The following is a 27,107-nucleotide window of genomic DNA, read 5'->3' on the forward strand; positions in this document are numbered from 1 at the left end:
TCTGCATGTCAGTCTGTCTTAAGCTGCCCGCTGCAGGTCAGTTTTACCCTTTTGTCTAGTTAAAGGGCATCTCTCCAATAAGTTAAGATTAAAAATTGGTTTAAAGGTACCAGAAACAGGAAAAAATAGATTTAGAGTATTTGGATTAGGTGTTTCCTCATCTGTTTTGAAAACTACTGTTGTAAAAGTTTGACAGGGAAACCTGAATGGGGAAATGGCAAGAAAAACTGCCATTTTATTTCTGCCTTTGCTAGAGCAGTCTTAAATGATACCTTCTTGTGTTTCCTAGGTAAGAAATGTTGGCTTTTTTAATCTCTCCTAGGAATTATTAGTTGAACACATTTGAATACCTCTTAGTTAAAAATTTTTTGTAACACATTTGAATACCCCTTTGTTGAACTGGCAATCTAAAAAAAAAAAAAAAAAAACAAAAAAAACCATGTCAATTTATGCAAATTTCCACCTGAATTTGAATCAAAATGCTCAATGACCTAAAACCTGCCTTGGTCAAATTTTTCAGTGTTTAGCTTCCCAAACAACTTCTTTTCTAGAAGATAACATTCTTGTAAGAGTAGTGTTGTACTTATCCACTGATCACTCTTTCGTTTGGTGGTGGGTTGTTTTTGGGGTTTTTTGTTGTGTTTTTTTTCCCCTGTTACTAGTATGGCAGAGGGGCTAGTTTGTTTGTTTGGGGTTTTTTTGTTGGGTTTTTTTTTTTTTTTTCCTACTCTGTAGAAAGATTAAGGTGTCCCTGTCCGTGGGTATTTTTTTTGTTTTTTTTTTTTTTTTTTTTTTTTTTTTGATAGGCCCGCATGTGAATTTTTACATTTAAGGGAATGGTTGAAGTTTTATTGCTGGTGTAGAATGGTTATGAAAAAGAAAAAAATATTCAGTTAGGCTAAAGTGGCACATACTTAATTTTTTTAGCTAAAACATTATAATGAGCACTTACTTGAACACCTTGCGCTTCTCAAATCCTTCTTGCCTTCTAATGCGCTTTCTTTCATTATTCATCAAACTCCAAAAGAGGTATCTAGAAAGTAAAGAGGATTTTGGAAAAAGTTCTTGTGAAGAAAAAAAATTGCATCTATCAATAATAAAATCCAGATCACAATTGAGTTTTCTTTTGGGTTACTTTAGGTTAGTCATATGTTCTCATTTTGTATGTTTTGAGTTCAGGATATACAACATATTGTTATTTTTAAATGAGTATACATAGACTAATTAAAAGAATCTGCCTGATGCATGAATTTGTATTGAGGATGTTGTGGGGACAGTAGTAAGATAAATGTTTTTTGGTCTTTTCTTAAAAGTTGTTATCTCTTTCCCTGAAAGATGGTCGACCCTACTCTAGCAGAAATGGGAAAGAATCTGAATGAAGCAATGAAGATGCTAGAAGACAATCAAAGGTATGTGCAAAGGATAACAACTACAAAAACAATAGCTGTTTGTGCTACGGGGAGGATTATTAATGTCACTGTCATTAAGCAGGAAAGAACTCGTTTTCCTAGTAGTTTAAGGTCATATTGTCATTCTAAAGCTTACATCTATGCAAATCACCATTGTTTCTCAAATGATGGAATTTTTAAAATAAATATATATATTTTATGCATGTTCTGTAATATTCACAGCAAGTCGTGTTTTTTCAGAGATGTTAGATTTTTTTTTTCCTCATTGCTGTGCAAGTAACTTTTAATTCCTATATATATGAGACTCTTCTGTAAGTTTGACCTTTTCTGTAAAAGAACTAAAAACCCCAAAACTTAGGAACTCTTTAATTCAGTCTGAGCTAAACTCTTGTGTTGGTCTCATCTGATTTATTTATGAAACTGTTGTCAGAGAAATAGATTGCAGACATGTCAGTATGTATTTCTGCAAGTCAAAGTCAACTACATGTTTGATGTTATAAAAAACAAATAGTTTATTCTTGTGTCTTTAACTTAGAAAAGTGGAGGAGGAAAATGAAAAGAAGTATGTGCGGAAGGATATTCCTGGACCACTCCAAGGCAGGTAGGCAACAACAATTTTTAGATAATGCTCTTTACTTTTCAGAATCTGTAAAATACATGTAACATGTTTGTTTCCCAGGCAACTTCTGTATTAATGCAAACATGAACATTTGCCAGGCATTATATCAACTTTTTCCATACTCACGCAGGCGGAAAAAAAAAGATTATCATCATACCAACTATTTCCGTACTCACATAGGCAAAAAAAAAAAATGACTTGTCCTTGGTGACTGAAATTTTGAACTGTTGGATTCTAATGAAGAATTGGTGCATACAGCTGTGATTGAGACAAAGTAAATATAGATAAACTTGTGCTATAAAGATTCATTAAAACACCCTGATTAAAAAAAAAAAGAAATAACTGAGACTGATAAGGTAGAAAACCTTAACCCCCCCCCCAAACCAAAACAAAAAAACCCCACCTTTTCAACACAGCTGTCTTAAAAAAATTATATGAAGCTCTTGTGCATAAGGCAGGTAAGATCATTGCACCTGAAAACTGAGATTTAAATTGGTTGTAGCCTCTTTGGAAGAGGATCCTGCAGGAGCCCAAGCTAGCCCTCAGAAAATATTGCAAAATCTATTTAAGTCTTTTGTGTACATAAACTAAACTTGGTTTTGAGTGGAGATACTGAATTAGCTTTTCTAAGAATAAAAAGCGATTTCAGCTGTCAGAGTATAAGTTGTTCTACTACTGTAAATTTAGTTAGAATTATACAGGTTGAAGTGTTGTGGGTCTTCTCCAGTTTTACCATGTTAGAGTGCATCATGTCAGAAGTCTAATGTAGCGCTTGTTTGCCAGAAATGAATATTTGTAGGTAGTTGTTTGAGATGTGCTGAGTTTGTGAGCTGAAGCTGGATAATGTGAAGAGAAATTTGGATCCTTAGCTATTACCTTACTTTGTTGTGTAGCAATAAGCAATTAAATGTTGTCAAGTCAAACTTTGCAGTCCAGATTTTTAGATTACAGTAGACTTGTTTTCCTGTGAGTCTGAGTTCATACTTACTGAAGTGTCCTACTGTAATTAAGTAGGGTTTTGAATTAATTGATTCAGCAACCTCATCTTCACGATGTGTTTTTCTGAGAGCAAAGAACCATTTTTGTTGCTATGCTCAGCATTCTGTAAAAGTGCAGTGTTGTCTTCATGTCTTACTGTGCAGTGTCCCAAATGGCATCTTCGTGAGGTGCTGGTACTTACCTTTTTCTTGATACGGTTTTTGTTTTCCCCTTCCCCGGTATGCCAGTGGCCAGGATATGGTGAGCATACTTCAGTTAGTTCAGAACCTAATGCATGGAGAGGAAGAAGAGGAAACTTCACAGGCCTACCGGTAAAGCCAATATGAATTATTGTATGTGGAAGATACCTGACTTTGTTATATTCTGATTATTATAGAACTTATACATTTAAGTGTTTTAAAGTGTAAAGATATTGTGCAACTGTGTAACTTTTTAAAGGCAACTTACATTATATAGTGAACCAGAATAATGCATTAGGCTTGGCTTTCTTAAATTTATAAAGCTTTCATTACTAATTACTAAATTGAATTATACAAGGGAATTGTTTCTGATGTGACAGCTCATTTTGTTTTCTACTTTCTGAAAGTTGTTTTAAGTCTGAAAGTTTTATAAGAAACTTTGAATACCAATAATTTTAGTTACCATCTCTCCCTGTAGATTTTAAAGACAAAAAGGAAAAAAAGGAAATAAAATTAGTTTCAGTTTTTCTGTAAAATGGAAATAATACTAACTAATCTGCAGAAGATTATTGAAAACTAACATTTGAAAAACAGTTTGGAGATTAAAAAAACAAAACAAAAAACCAACAAACCAAAAAAACCCCAACAAACTAATGAAAGCTATGCCTCTAAAGATATTAATAATAAGTCTCCTGAGTTTTCTCTGCATGAGGAAAGGTATGTGTTTAATGCACTTTAAAGTCCCAGTGCAGATAAGGTGCTTAGTTCCAACTCATGCTAGCTGATTGGCTGAAAAAGAAGTTGAGGTGTTATCGTTAAGCAGCTAGACCAAGTGAAGTGCAAGTGCTTTTGTCTATGCTGGCATTTTAGTATGTTAATACACAATGGCAGGAGGGTGACTGTGGTATACTGTACTTCTGTCTGCTAAATATTTAAAATTGCATGTCAAGAAATTCTGCCACTCTACAATAAAAATATGCAAACCTAAAATTACTGTAATGTTCATGACTTGTATTTAGTTGGCAGTTACTCTGTTCTGGCTTGCAGACTTCAAAATGTTGGTGAACAGGGTCACATGGCTCTATTGGGACATAGTTTGGCTGCTTATATATCAGTGCTGGACAGGGAAAGACTGAGAAAACTTACAACAAGGATCCTTTCTGATACTACTCTCTGGCTCTGCAGGCTTTTCAGGTGAGTCACTGTGAATAACTTATGTATGACTAGGTAGTGATAATTGTTTAAAAATATGTGTGGCTGGACTGAGGATGTCAACAAAAGAAACCACTGTGCCACAAACTTACTAATATTCTTTGAAAGATCTGAAATGCATCATATCATTTAAAAAAAAAAAAAGAGAGAGGGAGAAAAGAGACTTCTTGTTGAATAGCAGGAATTTATTAGTAACATGGTTGCCATAAAAATCCTTTTATAAGTGGTATATTGTGGAGCTAAGGGCCAAAGTACAGTTGGAGGCATATAGTTGGTCAAACATTTAACTGAATTCTTGTTTCTTGAGGCATATGCTATGTTGCTGAGGCTTGGGGTACTTCATATTTTTAAAAGATGTTTTCAGTTAACTTCTCCTTTGCTCTTCTTGGATATAGTTTATTTTTCCAGGTATGGTAGGTGACACTACTGAAATTTACAGTACAGTGAAATCTTTCATAAATGGCTGTTTCATCATGTAGCAGAGGTATTTTAAATTGTTCCACGAGAGAAGAATAGAAATCAACTGTGTGGAGGTGTTGGACTGGGGGGGAGTTCACTGATTAGAAATTCCTTTTTTTCCTCCTGAAGAAAAAAAAAAAACAACCAAACAACACTTTCTCTCTCTCATGATACTGTATCTTTCAGAAAATCTTGCCAGTGCTACTGAGGAGAAGGTTTGTTGTTGTGTTTTTTAGCGCAGTGCAAGGTGAAACGGTAAAAATGTAACTGAAGTTAACCCAAATTTAGTTGTTAGAATTACAAAGGATTTTTCTTACATTTATGGGCTCACCTCTATCAGAATTATTTTATAAATTCAATTATTATCTTTATCTGTCTTTGACTTAAAGATGTTGAAACATTGTGCAAGGATGAAATTTGAGAAGTTGCAGGTAATCCAGCTATTCTGACAAATGTATGTGTATATAGAGAGTGTGTCAGTGATGTTTCTAAATGGCATGGCTAACAAAAACAAATATTTCTGTTTTGAATCAAATATTCAATAACACTGTGATTTTGTGATTAGTGGTGAGTATCTATTGGACTGTAGTCCCCGAAGTTTTGTGACCCATAGGCAACAGCATTGAACAAATACCGTGCTGTGAACTGCTTCATACTTCTTGACATTTTCTGTGGCTATGAGCAACACTAGAGGAGTTTCCCTTTGCCCACGTTAGATCACAGAACTGTTGCATAAAGGTGAAGTAAATGTTTGCATGTGGGTCAACTCTCGAATACTCAGCAGTATTTGTGCATCAGATAGTCTGTGATAACCTAAGATGTTTCAGGGCCTTTATGTAAATTTGTTGATAAATGCCACTCTTAAATTGTGCAAGACCACTGATTATGCGTTGCACAAAAATGCTAAAAGAAAAATCTAGCTTGCAAGTTGCTTAATAAATTGATGTACCTATTACTCCCACTGTTGCTGTTTCCTTTTCTATAGTTAAGACAGCTGAGGGTTGCCCTCAGTGTGGAACACTCATACCTTATCTCTTCTTTGGTTACTTTGCTCCTGTTTCTTGACTATAAATGTTAATGTGCTGATCTGAGTTTGATTCTTAGAAGGGTTTAAAAAGGTGGGGGAGGAGCAGACACACACCCCCACGAGCCCCAAGGAAACATGCCTAATAAATCAGATTGAAGGCAAAATAGCCATAAAATCATTAAAATATTCCTGGGGAAAATCATACTTCATTTATGTAACTCACATATGTAAAACATCTGGAAAACTGTCTTGCAGATTGTTCTAAATTGTGGTCTTATTTTCAAACTCTCTAAAATACAAATTACATCAGTAATTTGGGGTATTACAAAACATCTTGATTTGTGATTTCATAATAAAGTTTGCAAGTTTCTGCCCATTTACTTTATTTCGTGTGTGTCATTCCAATTTTACTAACTTAACTTAAAGAATTTCAGGTTGCGTTCTCTTCAAAATTAGCAGTCCAGAATTTATATATATATTAAACCCAGATGAAGCCTTTCGTGTGTTTCCTCCCCGGCTCCACTCTTAGTAAGCAAGGTTTTGAACTCTGTAAAGGAAATCCTTAGGAACTCAGGTGTTTTTTCTTTCTTACTTTATCTCTGAGTCTAAATGAAAATATATACTAGGCTTCCCTCATTGTTAATCTCAGCCTGTCTCATCAAAGTTTCCTTCCACTCTACTTTATCCTGGGAAAATAGAAGGTTTTTTTACCTATATTCTTTGTCCTCTTGTGAGCTCCTTCGCTGGTCAGTGTTATTTTAGTCACTAAACTGGCTATTGGTCTTGTTGGTTATATTTACTTGGCTTTTCTTGCAGGTATGAAAATGGATCAGCGTATTATCATGAAGATGATCGTGAAGGTCTCCTAAAAATCTGTCGACTTGTTATTCACACACGCTATGAAGATTATACAGTAGAAGGATTTAACGTGCTATATACTAAGCAGCCTGTCATATACATTAGTTCAGCAGCTAGAACAGGCTTGGGCCAAGCTCTCTGCAATCAGGTAAAGTGAATCAGTTGGGTTTTAGCCGCAAGTAGAACCTACCTGGCTTCATATTGCCTACTTGAAATTTAGATTTAAAAAATATATTCAGACTTCTCCTGCAAGAGACTGGTACTTGCAGTACAGTCTGGTACACTACTGGCAGCAGTCTTCTAAATTGGTTGGGGCCAGTGAAAATTTTCCTTTAGATCCTTGTGTCTGCCTGGAACTTCCATTGTTAGAAGTGAAGCTTCTTCCAGATTTTTCCCAATGCTGCCATGTTGACTGAATACATGTATCCCCAAGCAAGCTGAGCAGGCTCTCTCTGCAGCTCTCTTGTTCCTTCTGCACATTCGCTTGATCAGTGTTCCTCAAGAGCAGATTCCCTTCATCCTCGTCTCTTCTTTGCCTTTCTATGGACATAGTAGATTTTTACAGCTTATAAAATTATGTAAGTTTCTAAGACTTAGGATGATGTGTCTGCCTGTTGAAACACAGTATGAAAAGGGACATTTTGAAGAATGCAGTGTGACTAAACAGCAACATAACAGGGGGTGGGAGGGGAAGGGAGTCTGAGGTGAAACCATACTTCGATGCCAGCCAAATATCTGCAAGCTAGTAATACAAAAATGTTATACAGGGTGTTGGTAATTGCTTTATTAATTTTTATTTCCAACATAATTATAACACATAGGCAAAGGAAGCAAAGTCTATACTGGGGGTAACCTCAGTAGCTGTAGTGAACATATGTTTAAATTAAAACCATTTGTCTGGAAAAAATACTTTCAGGTTGCATTTACAGTCTGTGTTTTGCAGCAACGATACAGTGAGAGGAAGAGAAATTTTCTCAATATTTCCAGTGAAACGAAATACGCTAACTTTTTTTTTAAACAAGTGATTGTTTCTAGATTGCATTGCACTTTACATAAGCTATTGGTCATGGTGAAAAAGACGCAAGCCCAACATACTGGATTTCCAAACACTGAGTTATTGCAAATATTGTACTGAATTATGCCCCTGTACTCTTATTTTCAATAAACATTATCTTTTTTTTAAAGGAAAACAGTTAAGTGAGAAGTAGGCTGTGCTGATCCCATTTCAGAAAGTCTTGTTTGGAATAGCAAGATTACCCTCACAACCCAGTGCTTTAAAGAAACCCAATTTTTCCTAATTTTCCAAACACTGAGTTATTGCAAATATTGTACTGAATTATGCCCCTGTACTCTTATTTTCAATAAACATTATCTTTTTTTTAAAGGAAAACAGTTAAGTGAGAAGTAGGCTGTGCTGATCCCATTTCAGAAAGTCTTGTTTGGAATAGCAAGATTACCCTCACAACCCAGTGCTTTAAAGAAACCCAATTTTTCCTAATGATGTTTAAAACTTGTTGGTTTTGCCAAGTATTTATTTGCATGAATGTTTGTAGACTTAAATAAGCTAATTGAGGCCATATACAGACTTTCCTATTGCATACATAACATTCAGTGCACTAGTGATATTTTTCAAACTTAACATGCACTGAAATGAAGAGTCAAGTTCTTAGGGCCTTTGTTTTTCAAGTCTTTGGAGAAGGCAGGCAAAGGTACTACTAACAGATTAAAAATGTAGACTGCAGAGAATCAAAAATGGTATCATAGGTGGAACTTGTCTCAGCCGAAATGACTTGGGAAGTAGGTGGTAAAAGTTCATTGGAATAAGTTGGTGTCTTTGGTAAGCCAAGCGTTGCATGTAGTTATTGACTGATACTTCTTGATACAAGAAATACTGCTAAGGATCAGTATTTTGGGTTCCTTTTGCTTCTGAGTACAGAGTACACACTGCAAATAACAGGGGGGCCTTACCTTTTGTTTATAAGGTAACCTGTCCACATTAAGTGATCGCTGAACTTAAAAGTGATAGCATTTTATCTTAGATTTTGTGAAGTAGTGTATATTGTAGAGCAGACAATTGGAACTGAGTAATCAGACATTAATTCAATTTCTGTTAAATGAAAGGATAAAAACAAACTAGTCTGTAACTGTAGTTCTCTTAATTTGCTGAACCTTCTGTTCAGTGATGGGTATGATCAGCTAGATTTCACTTGTCTAGCAATCTTCCAAGTTAAAGATCAAAATGTAAGAGAAACTTTGATTCCCTAGCTCCCCCTCACATTAATGGTGCAAAAGTTATCTGGAATTTGCCTCCATAGCAAAGGAAGAACTTCAGACTTACCAGCATGAATAGTCAGCTGAGCTGTATGATCAAAGTAGGCAGATTGCTCTCTACTCAGCAGTAAAGTGACTGTGAACCTCCAGTGGAACATGGCCCATGCACAAAGCACACGTTTGCTTATAGGATGTATTAATTCCAAGGGTGATCAAGAAAGAGAGGATTGAGTTCAGGCTGTTGTCCAAGGCATGAGTATCTGAGTAGAAAAACTGAACGCAGTTGACATGCTAACCAAAAGTTGACTGTTTTTTTCCAATTTCTCCTGTGCTTTCTTTTCTCTGCTATTAATTTGATTATCAGTTTTACCAGGAAACTTAACTTTATAATATAATCTCCAGCTTTTTATTGTCATGTTTACTATTTTTCGTGTCACTGTGTATATTTCTGTGAACGCTTGAAATGAGTATGTCTCGGTTGTTGAAATTCCATCATTTTTATTGCAGCTAGGGTTACCCCTTTCTTGCATGTGCCGTGTGCCTTGTAACACTATGTTTGGATCTCAACATCAAATGGTAAGTTTGTCTTCCTTAAGAGCTATTTTTTTTTTTTTTTTTTTTTTTTTGAAAACCCTCAAGTATGTTGTTAGGAAAAGCTTATTAATGTACTTACTTTTTCAACCTCTAAGTCTTCTGTGTTATAGCTGGACAAATCGTAGCTTGAAATCTTCTAAAAAGCCAGCAGCTTGTATCTTGATCTTGTCATTCGCAAGATATTTTTAATGGCATATAGTAAGGTGCTTTTTAGTCCAAGATTTCTAGAATATGTGTAGTCGGAGGTACGTTTTCAAACTACATGATGTATTTGTGTTGTATTTTTCACAAATGCTTTATCTGACCTTTGGGTTATTTTACCTTTGAGATGAAGAAACTGCAAGCCACAAACAAAGACATGAAGAATGTCTTCCAGAACTTCAGAATGCTGTCCATTTTCACTCTTAATGCATTTTTCCAGTTCAGCAGAAACAATTCTGTATTGTTTGACAAACATATTTATAAATATGTATCTTTTTCTTATTGATAACAGGATGTTGCTTTGTTGGACAGATTGATTAAAGATGATGTTGAGTCTGGGAAACTGCCGTTGTTGCTTGTGGCCAATGCTGGTAAGTGCTGTGGACAAACAATAACAAAAAAGCACACTATTTCATGAATATACATAAAATCCAAAATAAAAATATATTTTCTTAAACAGCTTAGTGGTTGCATGTCAAGAAATATGAGGAAATATCTTAATGACCACACAATAATTATCTGCCTAGAGGGGTTTTTATTTAACTGATTTAAAGTTGGATCGTACTGCTGCAGTTCTGCTTATGTCAGTTGATGTATTAATGACTAGAACTTATATTAGTGAGTGCAAATTTCTTGTTGAAAATCAGTTTCACATTAACACTTCAGAATTTTTTGACGCATGTGCCATCAACTTTAGCTTTAAAAATTATATTTTTCTTCTAGTTAATTAAAATGAACTGCTCATGAACAAAATTTGTTTTAAGTACGAATGAAGGAGGTGACTGTTACTTGCTTTGGAATTGGAAAAGTATCTAAGATGTTAATCTTGGTTTAGTTTCCTTTAGTTGAGGTCGTACTTTGAACATATTAAAAATGTCTGCATTTCTTATCTGAGGCTGATGAGTCTTTTAGTGCCTAAGACATCTAATTTTCTAAGCATTTTTAACATACATTGACAAAGCAAAACAAGTGTCTTTATTTTTTTTGTCTAGAATTCCAATTGCTCATAAATCATGATGAACCAGATACGAATATTGTGTAGTGGGCTCTTTTTAAACATCCTCTTTCCTGCTCTTGTGTGACTTCTTTGACAGCAGTACAAGAGGTCCTTTTATGTAGAGTCCTAGTTCGCATGCTTTTCCTTTGTGATTGCCTTTTTTCCTCTTCAACAAAGGGACACCAGGTGCTGGGCACACAGATAAACTTGGCCGACTGAAGGAACTTTGTGAGCAGTATAATATGTGGCTCCATGTAGAAGGGTATGGAACTTGAAATTTATTTCTGTATAACTATATTCATTAAAAAGTCTGACTAATGGATAGCACATAATTTTACAGCTAACCAGCTAGTAGAGGGCCATAGGACCATCTTTATTTTTGCCATATTAAGCACTTTATATGGTTATAATTTTGTCACTGTATGAGGTACAGATTGTTTTACATATACAGGAATAATTAATTGGAGTGGTTATTTCAGCATAGGTTAGTGGTTACTTTTACTCAGATGGTAATCTTACCTGCCCTTGCTTTGAAGAGCTTGGGATACGAATAAAAAGACCTTATAGGACAAGTCAGGGGAGACATGATGCAATTGTTATTGAGAATGAGAAAGGAGAATGAAATGAGTGTGGAAGAGATGACACTTTAATGAAGGTTGTCAAGAAGACAGCTGCAAATGCAGTGTGCAACATAACTGGAAGGAGGATTAAACCAAGAGGAAAAGAAATTCCAAGAACTTAGACAATGTTAATGAAGACTCCATTGCTCTAAGATTATCTTTTTTTTTGAGCCTGGAGTAGAGACTCTGGTTCTCCTGATATTTCATTGTATACTGTTATATTTGCATGCTATTTACTTCTGATACCAAATTGATGCTGAATTATGGGTAGGACTTTGGGGGATGCTTACCCCAAAGGTTGGACTGAAACATTTTTAGATTGAAAGGGATTTTTACTTTTGGGTTTTCAGTCTTGGAATACCAAGTAGCAACATCTACTGCATTGGTAATGAAAAATATAAGAACAAAAATGACCTCCCTTTACACATTAACATGAAATATTTGAACTGAAGATGAAAATGCTCTCTCTTAATACATTTTTAATGTGTGCTAAAACCACTTTATTTTTCTAGTGTGAATTTGGCAACTTTGGCTTTGGGTTACGTCTCCTCTTCTGTACTGGTATGTTTTACTCTATCTAGAAACGTAATAATGTGCTCTAGATTTTAAGGTCATGATCTAATCAAAATATATATGGCTTATATTCTGCTTATCGTAATAAACTTCAGGCTGCTACAAAATGTGACAGCATGACTCTTACTCTGGGTTCCTGGCTGGGTCTCCCAGCTGTACCTGCAGTGACACTCTACAGACATGAGGATCCATCTTTGGTATGTTGAACTTCTCAGTTATTATTCTCAAGATCTTGAGACTTCAATTTTGATCCTGGTGTAATGTCTTGTTCTTCATAAGCATCATATAATTTGCAAAAGCTCCCCTATTTAAGCTGTGACACATTCCATAAGCTGGCAAAAATGGAATAATTGAAGAGAGGTTAATAGTGGTTTGTTTATTGTTTGTTTTCCTCCTTAGTCCTTAGCAGCTGGGCTGACATCGAGTCAGCCTGTAGAGAAGCTCCGTGCCCTGCCATTGTGGCTCTCCTTGCAGTACCTGGGCCACGATGGGATTGTGGAGAGGATAAAGCATGCCTCACAACTAGTAAGCAACAACTTGTTGGCACATTGTTTATGGATACTTTGCTTCTTTGAGTATGGGTTGGAGACTGTTCTTAAGAATCCTCACCATCAGATTTAACAGTTTGAGTCCCCAAGCAGAAACAAAGTTCAGATAGCAACGATAGTGTAAGCGATATCCAGATGGCTATCACAGAACACCGTTATACTTAGGAATGTTTTTATAATAGCTGTTAATACATCTTTTTGATTATTGTGATGCGTTGTAGAATAATCCAACTACAAATATTGTAGTTGTTGACAGTATAGCGTATTGGTTCATATCGTGTTACAAACAAATTATGAAAGCAGAGTAAAGTGTTTGGGGGAAGGATGTGCTTTTACTATTAGATTGTATATTTTATTAGGATTTTTTAATGAGAAGTAATTGATCTTTGTTCTTTCTAAACAGTAAAATTACATAATTGCTTCTTCTTTTTTTGTCACTTCTTTATTTTAACTATTTGCTTGAAAACTGTTCAGAGAAGGACTTTCTTATTTTCCTACTCTACTTGGCGTTGTATTGATTTAAGTAATAGTAAATTATAAATGTCTGACAAAAAGGACTTCAAAACATTTCTTCAGATACAATAAGTGCACTATTTTTGAAGTTGAGTCCTTACCCTACTAAAAATTAAGGTCCAATATAATGTGTTAGTTAAAAAATTCATTGTTTATATGCAAAACATTTTTCCTTAAGGTACAGCACTTACTAAAAATTCAAAGAAGGGCAAAGTGGAAATGGAAAGTTTCTGTAATGGCTAGTGAAGAAGCTATTGGCATGAAAGACCTAAAAGAGTGACAAAGTATCATTAGTCATTAAGATTTCGTGGCATCTAAGATGAGCTTTTATAATAGTCTATTAATAGTCTTAAACCACAATGTAAGAATGTCTTTTCTAATGAAAATAATTTAGAAAGCCATCATAACCAGTTGCTATGGTAGCTTTGAGAAAATTAACTGCTCTGCTACACACTGTGCTTCAGTTAGTCAACGGAGTTGAAATATCTCTGGAACTTTGTCAACAAATACACCAAGACTTCATTTTAATGAAAATCACTGTAGTCAGTGTTACTAAAAACAGAAAGTATTTTTCCATTACCTTCTAAATTTACAAATAAGAACTGGATGAATCTCAGATGTGTCGTAGGGGTTTGTTCAGAAATAGAAATTATGGTAGTGACTAATGTTTTTCAGAATAATTTTCAACTTCTAAAACTGTGTTTGTCTCTTCCTTTTGTTTCGCTTCTGCTGTGGTCTTTTAGAGTCAAAGGTTGCTGGAAAACTTGAAAAACCTGGATTTCATTAAAACTTCGGTACGGTCTACATTTAATACTTTGATTGTATAGCTTAGTCTTTGCTTGATAAATGATAAGAATAACTTTGATTAAAAAAAATTATTTAAAAATCTTACTTAAATCGTAGCCATTGTTTTGAAGATGCTTGGTATCTTTCTAATTAAGTTCTGGTTTTTAATGAAATTGTGTGGCTTGGTTGTGTGTGAACTTTAGATTGTATTTGTTCCATTGCTGTGCACTCATGCAGTTAGTGGACCTGACAGAACAACGTCCAGAAATTGTTTCCAGAGGTTGATTTAATTCCATTTAAAACATGGATTTGTTCAGTAATACATTTATGAAACCAGTTTCCATAAGCCTCTCTGATACATTCTGGCTGCATCTTACCCTGCTGTTGAGTTGATACTGTGAACCCTGTGAAATTGTATGCAAAAATTATCCCAGCTGAGGTTTTTACACCAGAAATAGTTCTGGAAATTACAGCTAATGTATTCATTCCAAATTCAGTTTCTGTGAGATGTCCTGTTCAACAGGGTTTGGTGGGTTTACTCCCCTCCTCCACTTCTAATTTTAATTGACACTCAAGGTATAGAAAATATATTCAGCTTAGTATTCTGGTGCAATAGATAATTCATGGATCATTCTGAGTGACAATAACTATTTTTGTAAAAATTGTTTTTCCAAGAGTATTAGTGGCCTTGGGAGTTCAAGTTACTGTAGCACTTCCCCCTTCTACTTAAATAAACCTTGCATTTTTAGGATTGTGAAATGGAGCCTTGGATTGCCTCCAGAAGTTGCCCAGACCATTTCTCCTACACCCAAAGCAGGATTAATTATAATCTTGTTATTCCTGCTGGAACTTTCTTGATGTTCTCCAGTGATTCTGTGGCGATTTCCAGGAGGAATTTTTTTTAATGTTCATGTCTGAAAATACTTAAAGCTAAATAAACTATTTAGTATGGTATATTTGCTAATGAATGTGCTTAGGTTTCTTGCTTTATAGTGCCCAAATTTTAATTATGCATACCTTGAATCAATACAACTCTGCTTTAACTGAATAATGATTTACTTTCATGTGTTTACAGTTACATTTGCTCACACTCCTGGAGTTAACTTCTAATATGGAGGCAGTGTGAACATTGTTACTGCAGTCTAAGGAATTATACACAGTGTTATATATTTAAAAAATATGTCAAAATACATCTCTTTTTTTTTTTTTAAGGTTGAAGATGAACTGAGTTCACCAGTAGTGGTTTTCAAGTTCTTCCGGGAATATTCAAATAGAGGTATGTGATTTATTTAAAAACAAAACAAAACCACCTCTCTTTATAGTTTTTTAAACTACTAATTCATAGAATGCATTTGATGAGTAAATGTTATGTAGCGCACTTCTCTTGTGTAACATGCTTTTAGAAAGGTTGTGAATGCTGGTTGTAATCTAGTGATAGAATCCATACATGTGATAGCTTCTTATTTTAGATAGACTGCAGTGTTTTAAATTTTCATAACAAGTAATTTTCTGCCTTATTGAGTGAGGAGAGATTTGCATATGATTTTGATCTTGAGAGCAGATGATGGAAGTCTCTCATAAGCTGCAAGCTGTGTTTGAGTGTACTGGTGGGGGAAGATCTTCCTTGGTTTTGTTCAGGCTTTCTGTTCCTTTTAAACTTTTAGTGGCTAGTTGCAAGAACCATGTGTCTCTGTTTTACTGATTACACTTGCTGTTGCAATAGTTTTAAAAATAGCAGAACACATTAGGAACAGCTCTGGAAATACTGTCATGGGTATACAGTAGCCATGCCACATGTGGCCCTGCGCAGAACATCCTTACTTAGATGTGCTCTCCAAGAAAGAGGATTTTTGTCCTGTCAGTTACAACAGAGGACATTGTTGTGCTGTTTGTATGTGCACGCTCTGAAGGTGGGGAAATGTCCAGCTGGGATGAGGCAAAAGACTGCTAGAAAACTTTGTGGTTTTGTTATCAGTGTTGATTTTAATTGTCTGTGGATTTTTTTGTGTTGGGCATGGGGGAGGCTTGTTTTTTGTTTTAATCTAATTAGTGGTTGCACTTACGAAGTAAACCTATTCATCCTGGTCCAGTGACTTGGTGGATTGCTTTGTACATTGATGCATTTATTGGAAAAGCTTTACTAGGGAGAAGTCACCCATCTGAATTAGAAAGATGCTGCATGTTTTATGTGTATAATGGACTCTTAAATCCTTAAATTTTTGTGTGGTTTAAAACAGAAAGTAATCATTAAAACTTGATTAAAAAAAGTAGCTGAATGCATCAAATTAAATATTGCAGCCTGCTGTGACAGGATTTTGCTTTGTGAAAATATTATTTTTATTTCTGTTGGGGCATTTGAACCTCAAAAGTGAGAGAAGTATTTAATAGGTTGTTTTTAAAACTAGTATATTCAACTCTCTGTTTTACTTCTAGTATTGGTCATGTTCAACATACCTTTAAAAAAAAATCCTCGTTAGTCTGCTTGAGGTCCAGTATACCGTGTAGATGTGTTACATTACCTAGGAAATGTAATTGTCTTTTATGTAAATTTTAGGTTGCCTTTTGTTTAATTAAGTAAATAAAAATCTACTTCTGTGATTCTTGTATCTTTGGATTCAGATCAAACCTCACATGCTGCACAGGCCTCAACTATTCAGCACCCCATAATAAGCAACGAAAGACTCATTTATGACACTTTCAATCAGTGGGTAAGAATGGATGCTTTTTCTCTTTAGGAAAAAAGAAGTGACAGTAGAATGCTTCTGGGGGTTCATCAGTAATTATAAAACCTTTCGTAGACTAGTTTGATATAGTTATTCTTGATTTGATATCCTTTACAAAACTAGTGGGCATTTTGGATTAAAAAGATGAATTCGCTCTGAAGCAAAGTTGCTTTCACATTTCTGATTATTTTACATGTAATTACGACTGAAATTACTACTGCATCTTAAGCTTTTGGTAGTGGATTTTTTCCTTGGTCTTGTGGGCATATGTGAAAACTTTAGAACTCTTTAATCGGCTAGATACTTCATTGGCAATGTCTGCGTATTCAGGAATAGCCAGTCTTTCTTTTCCAGATCTTAAGAGAATTAATTCTAGAAACCTGTGCTTTCAGAGAGCTAAGCACGTAACTATTTTGGATCAATTGCATAGTAATCATGGCATACTTAATGACAGTGACAGTTTTTCAGAAACTTCTGACTTGTAACCCTTGTAGCTTATCCTGAATTTTCATGATTTTAAGTATATGTCCAACTTTGTCATGTCACCAGCAAGCTGAAGTATTTTGTTACAAGAAGTGATTTTGAGAAATACAGAAAACTGTGTTTAGTGTGTGGTTCTCCTTAACTGTGGGAAGAGTCTAGCCTGAGTCAGCGACTGCAGGAGGTCGTGCTCTGTACATTTCTTTAACTGTGCCTTATCCCTTCAGCTAGGAGAGCAGTTGGCACAGCTGGTTCCTGCCAGTGGAGTTGATGTGGTAGAACTGGAAGATGAAGGCACATGTGTGCGTTTTAGCCCACTAATGACTTCTGCAGGTAACATTCATTTAATCCAGCCACTTGTAAAAACTGGGATTTGCTATAGAATTGTAGAACAATCTCCTGGTGTAAAAGCAGATATACTCAAGAAACTTGTTAGTATATTCTCCTATGGTGAGGATTTTTTTATAAACAAAACAAAACTATCTCGGCTTTATCATTCTGTTGTGCCTTGGCAACAGGTGCATTAGAAGTACCTCAGCTGTTGTATGTGACACTGCCTCACTACCTCTGCACAGACAGACTTTGATTATTTTTTAAATTCATTAGGAAAAGCAAGGGGAAAAGCTTTTTGTTTCTGACAGTTATAAAAGAAATATGAAGGATAAATCATTCCCTACCTTTCCTTCTCTCAGCTGCTTAACAGAAGAAGATGCTTGACCTTTCTACACAGCTGTTTCAACACTGAAATGGTGCTTGTGTTCAAAATACAACTACTTAACTAGAAGAATTATGTACTAAACCTCTAGGGTTTTCTATAATTACTCATGTAGGAGGGGAAAAAAATTAAAATCTGTGTTCTGGAAAGTGTCTTAAAATTTATGTTTAAGCCAGCACCATGTACATACTTTGTTTAGACTCAGCAGACACACAGAGCAACGTGCAGGGTCTCAGGGTGATGGATGGTATCTCCTTTTAGCTTGTGTGGGGCGAGTAGCTTAGGCTATCAAAACACCTGATGCTGACCTGAGAGGATCCTGGTGTACACTGAAAAGTAGATTTTAGAATAAAATTACTTGATGATGCTGTGATGGTTTCTTTTTTCTTTTTCTTTTTCTTTTTTTTTTTTTTAAACCAGCGTGGAAGCTAATTGATTATCTGTTTGGCTATGGGAAGAGGAATTTTTCTGATGCTAGCTACTTACATAATGAAAAAGGGTATTGCCCTTATTAGTTTGTAACATCAGAAAATCCTTTTTATTAGCTTATTTTTATGAAACCTTTAGCTCTCCATTTTGATGTATCAGTGGCTAGATAACTGAAGAAGAAACAGTTACATAGATCAAGATATTTCAGTACTCTCTGTAAGTTATATTTATGATTGACTTAGAGTGGCTTCTTTACAGATGACTTATTTAGTTCAGACATCTATGTGTATGTCCGTTCACTTTTATCACACACTAACACATCAGCTCTTTAGTCTTAGGAACTGAAATACAAGATGTTGATCAGTTAGTAGACTGCCTAAAAATGAAGATACCAGTATTGACAAGTACACTGCAACTGAGAGAGGAATTTGAGCAAGAAGTGAGAAGAACAGTAGGCCTGTTGTATATTGAAGATCTCAGCTGGCCAGGATTAGGTGTTGTAAGGTAATTTTTGTCAGTATTTTCTTCATTATATATTTGGATAGACTGTGCATTAACAGAAAGGAATACGTGATCTCTGTAGTGGTGATTTGTACGTATTGTTTGCTGATTAGTGTCTGGCTTTGCACCCAGTTGAAGCTTTTGAGTGCCTTTTAAAAAATTACCTTTTTAATGTTGCTTACTTTGAGGTTTTTTTGTTTTGTTTTGTTTTGCTTTTAAAGAAAAGCTGAAGAGCTGTTTTAGCAAAACTAGGGCAACAGTTCTAATATTGGAAGCAGTGTGTGGATCTGTTAGATGGATATGTAATATGCAAGTGCATCCTACTGTATAACTTAGATTTTGATCTAATGGGATTCGCTAATATACTGAATAAAACCCTTCAAGTGTCTGTTCTGATTCTCTGATACTGTCTGGAAAGGATTCTGTACAGTCAAAACAGCTGAAGTATAATCAATATATTGCCTAGAAATCTGTTATGTTCAGTTAAGCTTGCAGCAGCAACCTCCCCCCACCCCAAAATCTCTAATGACAAATGCCAATAAACTTGTTGATCTGAGCTGTAATGTTTTGAGGTTTTTGGTTTGTAAAATACAGGAATTTGTAGAAACATGGTAAACGTCTATATATTTTTGTATGTACTGTAAAGTGAAATTACTGTCTTCTGGCTTGGTTTGAAGATACAACTATCACAGTGACGGGAAGAATGATGACAAACAAGAAAAAGAACTAGAAAAAATCAATACAGAACTTCTGAAAAAATTAAATGAACTGGAGTCGGATCTCACTTTTTCTTTGGGTAACCACACTATTTAAAAAAACTTCTGTTCAAGCTAATAGTCATTTTACTGGCTGTGTTATAACGGTTCAATAGGTCATTCGTACATAGGTCATTATAGTGCAACATTACGCTGCTGCATATATGGTTATTGTAGAAACAACATCTGTAACTCTGTTTCCTCCTCCCCCCTGTTTCAGTTGGTAACTGTTCAATAGGGTGAGCAAGGTGCACTGCCCCCAGAAATACTTGTGAAAACTGACTTAGGAGCACTAGACCAAGAAGTGTTTCCTTGTCAGAAAGAATAAAAGCTGCAGTGTTCCTCTTTGTAAACTGAGCCTTCTCAGTTAGTGCCTTATCTAGTGAAAAGCAGATCTCGCTCAAAACCCGCTGACCAGTTCACTGCTTTCTGTGGGTAGATTAAATGCTTCAGATGACTTTCATGATAATTAGCAGCAGTTTCACATTTACATAGTGCCACATTATAGTTGAAATAATATTGATTTGCTTACTCGGAACTCTGATCTTTTTCTAGTCAGCTTTCAAAAATTAAGTGCCCTAGAATTGTGGAACTAAGTAATGTGTAAAAGGCAGAAAGTAACGAGTTTGAAGTGTATTCAACCCTGATATTTAGTATACAACTCCTTGGCTGTATAAAATAGCCACTGTTTTTCTTGTTTAGATGTTGTTTTCTCTTCTCTTTTTGAAAACCCACAGGGCTGAGCTTTTTTAGTCTGCATAATTTATACCTATGCAGATACTGCCCTTAACTACTGAAGAGTGTGTATATGTGTATGTATTAGGATTTCCGGATTCGCAAGCATGAGTGTTGCACCTGTTGTGAGAATGCATTTTTGTACATCACAAAGACTTGATTCTCCCTGTGCTCACAGGTCCAGAATTTGGAGGGCAGAAGAACTGTGTTTATATTGGCATGGTAACTGAGGATCTGGACGTGTCGGAGTTAGTTGAAACTATTGCAGCAACAGGCAGAGAAATTGAAGAAAATTCGAGAGTATGTATTAATAAATTACAGAGCATTTCAGCACCTTTTTTTTTTTTCCCCTTCCATATTGGCTTCAGGACGTGGTTTTCTTCTTTGTGAAAGTAAAAATTGTACTTGCCCGCAACAAACTATATTAATTACTGTGGAAGTAATAATCTGTGTCCACATAAGGAGAACTTTTGTTACAGGATTATGATACTCTTGAGGATGTCCTGATTTCTGTTCACGGTCCTGTGTTCAGTAGTTCTAATGAAAAAGTTTAGTAGTACTGAAATAGGCTCATTTTATCACTAAAATTTAAGCTGTCAGGAAAAAAAAGGGAAGGTGGGGGCTATTGTGAGCTGGTGTTTCTCATCACTGCTAGATGCGGTGGGATTGAGATTGTTTATACCAGCTTTAAGATAAGATTGTGCCCTAAAATGTGTGAAAAATTCTAAATCGGTGGCTTAAAAACAGAAATTACAAATTACCTATTGAAGTAATAAAGCTGATGATACGACTCCTTTTTGTAAAAGCATTTACCTGATTAGAGTTCTCCAAATGTTCTCTAAAGTAGAATTCCTAAATGACCTGCATCACAAATGAATGTCTGTCCTTTCATTCCTCTAGTGCTTGGCATTTAATTTCCTCACCTAAAAAAATAAATAGAACTTCAGAAATTTGCCTGTTTCTGCCCACTCTTGACTTGCTATGCTGTTTTGAGGGTGAGATGAAGGATGATTTGCCTGTAGAGTATCTTCAGTTTCTTAACTGTTGTAGTTGAGAGATGAGGAACCGAATGTTGGAATATGGGCCACTCTGATCCTGAAGCTTCTAGGGAGGAACAAAGAATAGTGGAGGACTCGGAAAGGTGCAGTCCTTGGAACCTGCTACAATAAATCTGTGGTATGGAAAGGATCTTACACCAAAACTGAGAAGCAGAACCAATCTGTGAGAATGACACTTGCATCACTTAGATAAGTGATGTTCGGTACAAGAGGGAAGCTTTTGGGGGGGGGGGGGGAACCTACTTCAGTATCAGCAAACCCTTAGGACATACAGGTAAGTACACTAAAAGGCAGAACCACGATTTAAGACAAATGTCTTGACTGGAATAGAAAACACGGTGGTTCTTCCTTGTACTCTAAATGCAACCCCACTGCACTCCCTTCTGTAGTCAGTACATTGGGGTATTTAGCTTGCTGTGGTGGTCAATTCCTGGCTTGCCTCTCCCCCAGGGAAAAGGAGCAGCTTCCTTTTTCCTTTATCAACTGACAGTAACCCACAGTTTTGGCATTTTGGAGGAAGTGCCTGTCATCTAGGCCTCATGCAATATTAAAACCCCATGTTAAGTTATGGAAATTGGCATTTGTCTTGCACATGACAAAACTGTGACTTTGTTTTTTGATCTCTTGGGTTTGTTCGTTTACTGCCTCTACAGCTCTCCCAGTAAGCTGCTTGTCCTTTGCAGTGTAAAACATCACTGATGCTGGCATAGGACGCCACAGGGATTAGACTGGCAGTCGTATATTCAATTTGAAAAACAAAGGTGAACGTGTAGCTAGACTGACACATAGCTGGTTAGGCTTCCTGTGAGGCTGGTTTAAGTCCTGGGCACTTTCAGAAACCAAAACCTACTCTATAAACCTAAAAATTCTTTCCAGTCAGATTCAGCATCTGACGAATGCTTATGTGCTAAGCAGATCCTTGAAGAATTTGAGTCACAGGCTCATCTCTAAGTAAAAGAAAAATATGTACCATTCCTGTTTAAAATGACATTCTGTCCTCTGGGTATAGCTTTTAAAACTCCTGCAGTCAGCCTGTACATTCCTTAATTTACAGTCATAATGAAATAGTGCTTGTCAAGTACCGTCTTAAAGTAGAAAAATATCCGACTACCATGTTTACTTGGACCTGAATTTGTCTTTTTAGTTCAGGTTTTGAGGACGTAATCTATATAATAACATAATTTCTGGTTTTTATTAGCTGTTAGAAAACATGACTGAAGTTGTTAGAAAAGGGATACAGGAAGCACAACTTCAGCTTCAGAAAGCAAATGAAGAACGACTTCTGGAAGAGGTAAGTAAGACTATAAAAATTAGTGAACTAGGTAACTTGAAATAACTTGTCACAACATAGGTAGCTTGCTCACCAGCCAGTGTTCGGTTGTGTACTTTGCAGGGACTGCTACGACAAATACCTGTAGTAGGCTCTGTGCTGAACTGGTTTTCTCCATTCCAAGCCTCACCAAAGGGAAGAACATTTAATTTAACAGCAGGTAGGACTCGGTGTGTCTGCAGCCATGTTATGCTGTCGTTCGAACTGTTTCCAATTTTATACTAAAATTGCAACATGCTTTCTTGTGCTGATTTGATTGTGAGTGACATAATCCACCCTCAGGATGTAAAAGAACATGCTCTTCACTATTTCTGTAACACCCGATAAGACAATCTTCTAACCTCACTTGCACAGTTTACATTGTGTTCTTGCATGTTGAGTGACATTTAAAAAGCTATATTAGACATTGGCATTTAATAATAGAGGACTCATTTCTGTGACTTTTGGCTACATACGCTGCAAAAGTTTGGCATTTATGCTGTTTATAAATATACATAAGCTAGCAGGGTAGCTCAGGTCTTGGAACGTTGCTTCCCCATGTATCTGCACACGTATCCTCTTGAGTGTGCTTGCAAAGTGGCACTCGGGTGTTCCGCTTTGCTACTGGAACTTGATGTCTCTGAAATCCTGACTTGAGATATCATCTGGCTATTGCCACATCGGTAAAGTACGAGTTTGCATGCTGAAAGGTGCGATGTCTGACAAGGACAGGCTAAAACTAGCTGTGGACTAGCGTGAACATGGCTTTGTGGGAGACGGTAATGAATGGAATGTTACAATGTAAAAGACTATTATTTTATTCATATATTTGTAATTCACATCTGGTGATGTGAGAAGAACTGTCTATAACTTTTACATCATTAAGACTGGTGTACTAACATAATACTTTCTGAAATTACAAATTTTCACTGTAAAAATTGTGGCAGAGTCTAAAGAATATTCCTGAACTCGGCAAAGTGTCTGTCAGACCTAGGACAATAGCCCAGCTGTCTGTGTGTCTCTGTAAACAGCGAGGAGGGCTTTCTGTTCCATTTGGGATCTTTCTTTCTGATTGTCGATGCTCCAACTGGAAGGTTCTTAAGGCAGAGAACAGCAAGGCTTCCTTGGGAATACTTACCCCCCTCGTAGCCAGATACCCCTTCCAAGTGCACTGCTCAATAGCTTGCAGCTGGGAATATGCCCAGTGCCAGTGGAGAATGGGAAAAGGAATACTGGGTGTAGCAGTGTTGCGAAGTGAGTGTGTGGGGAAACTTTCTTCATCTTGGTAAGTCTAGTCTCAGCACTCACGTCCCCAGGTACTCAGAAATGGATTACCATCAAGTGGCAGTTTCAACTCAACCTAGCACATGCAGTTTCAGAAATGTCTGTTACAAATAAGACTGTTACATACCTTATAAATGCAGATGAACAGAAAACTTGTCTAGTTTGTGCTATATTCAACTTGATACTCTATTTTTTTTTTTTTTTTTAACTTGTTGGTTCTCAAGAACCTGTCTGTTACAAATAAGACTGTTACATACCTTATAAATGCAGATGAACAGAAAACTTGTCTAGTTTGTGCTATATTCAACTTGATACTCTCTTTTTTTTTTTTTTTTTTTAACCTGCAGGCTCTCTAGAATCCACAGAATCTACATACGTATCAAAAGCCCAAGGAACAGGCACTACTCCACCACCAACTCCTACTTCCAGCCTTGCAAAGCAAAGACTTCCTGGTAAGTTTTATTTCTAAAACTTGCTCAAACATCCTGCCATCTGAGTGGGATGATGCAGGAAGACCCATGTGATTTTCCATCTTTAGCAACATCTGGAACTAGAGCTCATCTTCTAGTGCCTTAAGTCTGCCTTAAAAACCTTAATTTAAACATGGCACGGAACACCGCCCCAATCTGCTTTCTCCCCAAGAATTCTTCCTGGGACTACAGGAAGTTGTTACCCATTAACTGACAACTGCCCATGAAGTCTGGAATCTTCCTCTGGAATATTATGAGGTTATTGAGTTTTAAAAATTAGCAGGTAAACAAGCCAAAAGTTTTATTTGAAATAAAGGCATAAATAATGTATAATCATGTATTTGAGCAACCGCATTTCTGTTGCTACCTAATGTTTTGTGGACAAAGTCATTCTGAGGTGAAGATCTATTAATCTATGGCACTTTCTGTGTAGTTGTATTAGTAATTAAAGTTGATTTGACTGGCATAGTTTTAACTCACCTTTTGAGTTGGTTGGCTTCCAGCCTGCCATCTTTCAGTGCAAGTTTTTAAGCCTAGAATGACTTCACTGTGCAGGTAGGCAGCTTGTTTTTCAGCTGAATTGTAACAGTCTCTGTGTACATAGGATAAAATAACAGGTGCTGTTGCCTTGCACACGTAGCTGTAACTGCAAGAAGGTATGTCTGTGTTTAGGGTACAAGTTAGCACCCAAATGAAATCTATTTCTTTGCAGTTGTAAAATTCAGGTACTTTCTCTGAAACTTAACTTGTGCGTTACCACATTTTGCATTTGCTGCCTTCATTGGTACTGTATTCTTCAAACACTTTACAGGTCAGAAAATTTTTAAACGGTCTCTAAGAAGTTCTGATGCATTGAGTGAGACCAGTTCAGTCAGCCACTGTGATGACCTGGAGAAGATGGATCAGAGACCCCCAACTCTATCCCCTGGCCAAGAGCGAGGACCTTTGGAGACAGAAAAAACAGAGGTGCAGGAGGAGGCGGCACAGGCAACAAAGACAGACACTGAGGACGTTCAAAGTGACAAATTGCCACACGACTGCGCAAAGGTAGAGGAACAAGGAAGTCAAAGATAAAATCCAGACTGTGGACTGCAGACTTTGCCGAGGAAGCCCGTGCCCTGGGAGGCAGGGTATTAATGATGCATTTAAAATGTGAACAGTGCCACACGCTAGTACAGTAATAACTACTGTAACTTACTAACTGGGATTTTGCACAAATATAAATTCCCCCCCATGGGACAGAGATTTGTCTTATCGTACACTTGTTACAGTTGCTTTAATCCTCTACATTGTCAGTGGTCAGTGTCACCAAAGTGCTAGTGTAATTTATTAACCGCTCATAAACATTTGTGAAAACAATTGGCAGTTACCCTTCCTGAAGGAATCTAAGCATGGTAATAGTTGCTAACTAACCGATCAGCCGTACCCAAGATCAAGAATACAGTTGTACCCAATAATTGTAAAATGATCTTATTGTATGTTAATACACTTTAAGAAAAAATCAACTGCCAATTGTTCACCTTTTAATATTTAAAATTCAGTTTAGCCTCTCCTGCAAAACACCGACTGAAGTCAGACTAGCTCTGGTTTTGCTGCTTTTTTTTTTTTACCTTGTGAAGAACATCATTGCCAAACAGTTGTGGTGCAGTGAGGGAGGGGTGCCTTTGTACATAGGAGTCACCGATAGTACTTTGCCATCAACCATTTTTTCCTGCTGTTGTATGACGTGACCCATTCAGCTAAGGCCCTAGGTCCAGTGAGGACTAAGTTAATGAGTTTTAAGCCTTTTAGAAAGAAATCGTGCCTCTTGCATGCCTAAATGGCTTCTTGCTTCTGCCACTGGAAAGAGTCACCAACACACCGTTATTTTCCTTTGCACGCCATTTATAAACCAAATACTATGGAACACATTTATGTAGTGTAACTGGAGTTCTTTCCATTGTGTATTTTTAAAGATAGTTGTAGTAAAGCTTGAAAACCCAATACATTTGTGATGGTTTCAACACTTATTTTTTGAATAACAGTAACTTACCTAGGGTAGGAATTGTACAGACTCAAAGAAATTATCTACACTACAGCACAACTTCATCGGGGCTAGGACTACTTAATGCACAAGCAAAGTTTTGGATAAATGAAAAGCTAAGGTGTAGAAGTCACCCCCCGGCCCCCCGAATTATCTTAATCACTTTGCTGCAGTTTTCAGAGCCTCTTGTGGAAAGGAGCTCTTTGGAAAAGCTTGCTTCCCCCAAGGTATCCAATTTTGAGGAAAACCATCCCATCGCAATAGAACTGGATGCAAGTACTGTAGTTCATCTGGGTTTTGTTTGGGGTTTTTTTTCTCCCCCCTAAAAGGTATACATTTACACCACACTGGCTGTAGTGGTAGCAGGACTGACTTTGATAATCTGAAAAATTTGGGGTTTTTGAATTGTACTGTCACCTGATTTAGCCTTTCAGCTTCTAGATCCTGTGGGGCTGGGATGCCAGGAACAAGGTTAATTTTGCTGTTGGGGTAATTTATGTAAATCAGAGTGCAATTTTTCTAAAGTGCAAAAACAATTAAGTTGACTAGTCTTCCTTATTGGTTTCTTTGGTGCAATGAAGTATGTTAATACAAGTAATTTGTTGGGGATAAAGTTATCACCACAAGGATTAATTTTTAATGTTTTTTATATTTGGAAGTGTTTAAAGCGGTAGTTTTGTTGGAATGAGCTTCATTCTTTAGATACTATCTGAATGTTTCAATAAAGATTCTTCAAATTATTACTCTCGAATTAAGTTAT

At 36.4% G+C, this 27,107-nt stretch overlaps 1 protein-coding gene across 1 annotated transcript; it reads left to right on the forward strand.

Annotated features, from left to right (window-relative positions):
* The first annotated feature begins 848 nt into the window (after positions 1–848).
* PDXDC1 (pyridoxal dependent decarboxylase domain containing 1) lies at positions 849–27,087 on the forward strand. The gene is made up of 22 exons (XM_009281634.1): positions 849–1,409; positions 1,945–2,010; positions 3,255–3,338; positions 4,254–4,400; positions 6,721–6,910; positions 9,541–9,609; positions 10,121–10,199; positions 11,003–11,087; positions 11,958–12,006; positions 12,114–12,215; positions 12,418–12,543; positions 13,823–13,873; positions 15,078–15,141; positions 16,485–16,573; positions 17,296–17,401; positions 18,545–18,716; positions 19,391–19,509; positions 20,382–20,503; positions 22,460–22,552; positions 22,655–22,751; positions 24,202–24,306; positions 25,136–27,087. Exons 1-22 carry the CDS (start codon positions 1,336–1,338, stop codon positions 25,396–25,398), a joined length of 2,352 nt encoding a protein of 783 aa, XP_009279909.1. The 5' UTR covers positions 849–1,335; the 3' UTR covers positions 25,399–27,087.
* Positions 27,088–27,107: the final 20 nt, after the last annotated feature.

The sequence above is a fragment of the Aptenodytes forsteri genome, unplaced genomic scaffold, assembly GCF_000699145.1.
Source record: "Aptenodytes forsteri isolate BGI_AS27 unplaced genomic scaffold, ASM69914v1 Scaffold84, whole genome shotgun sequence".
In the NCBI taxonomy this organism is placed as follows: Eukaryota; Metazoa; Chordata; class Aves; order Sphenisciformes; family Spheniscidae; genus Aptenodytes; species Aptenodytes forsteri.

Excerpts from the sequence above, each read along its gene's own strand:
- PDXDC1 (XM_009281634.1), top strand. The coding sequence starts at position 1,336 with ATGGTCGACCCTACTCTAGCAGAAATGGGAAAGAATCTGAATGAAGCA. Across the intron at positions 12,216-12,417 it reads GACATGAGGATCCATCTTTG|TCCTTAGCAGCTGGGCTGAC; the intron begins GTATGTTGAACT and ends TTTCCTCCTTAG. Across the intron at positions 24,307-25,135 it reads TGCAAAGCAAAGACTTCCTG|GTCAGAAAATTTTTAAACGG; the intron begins GTAAGTTTTATT and ends AACACTTTACAG.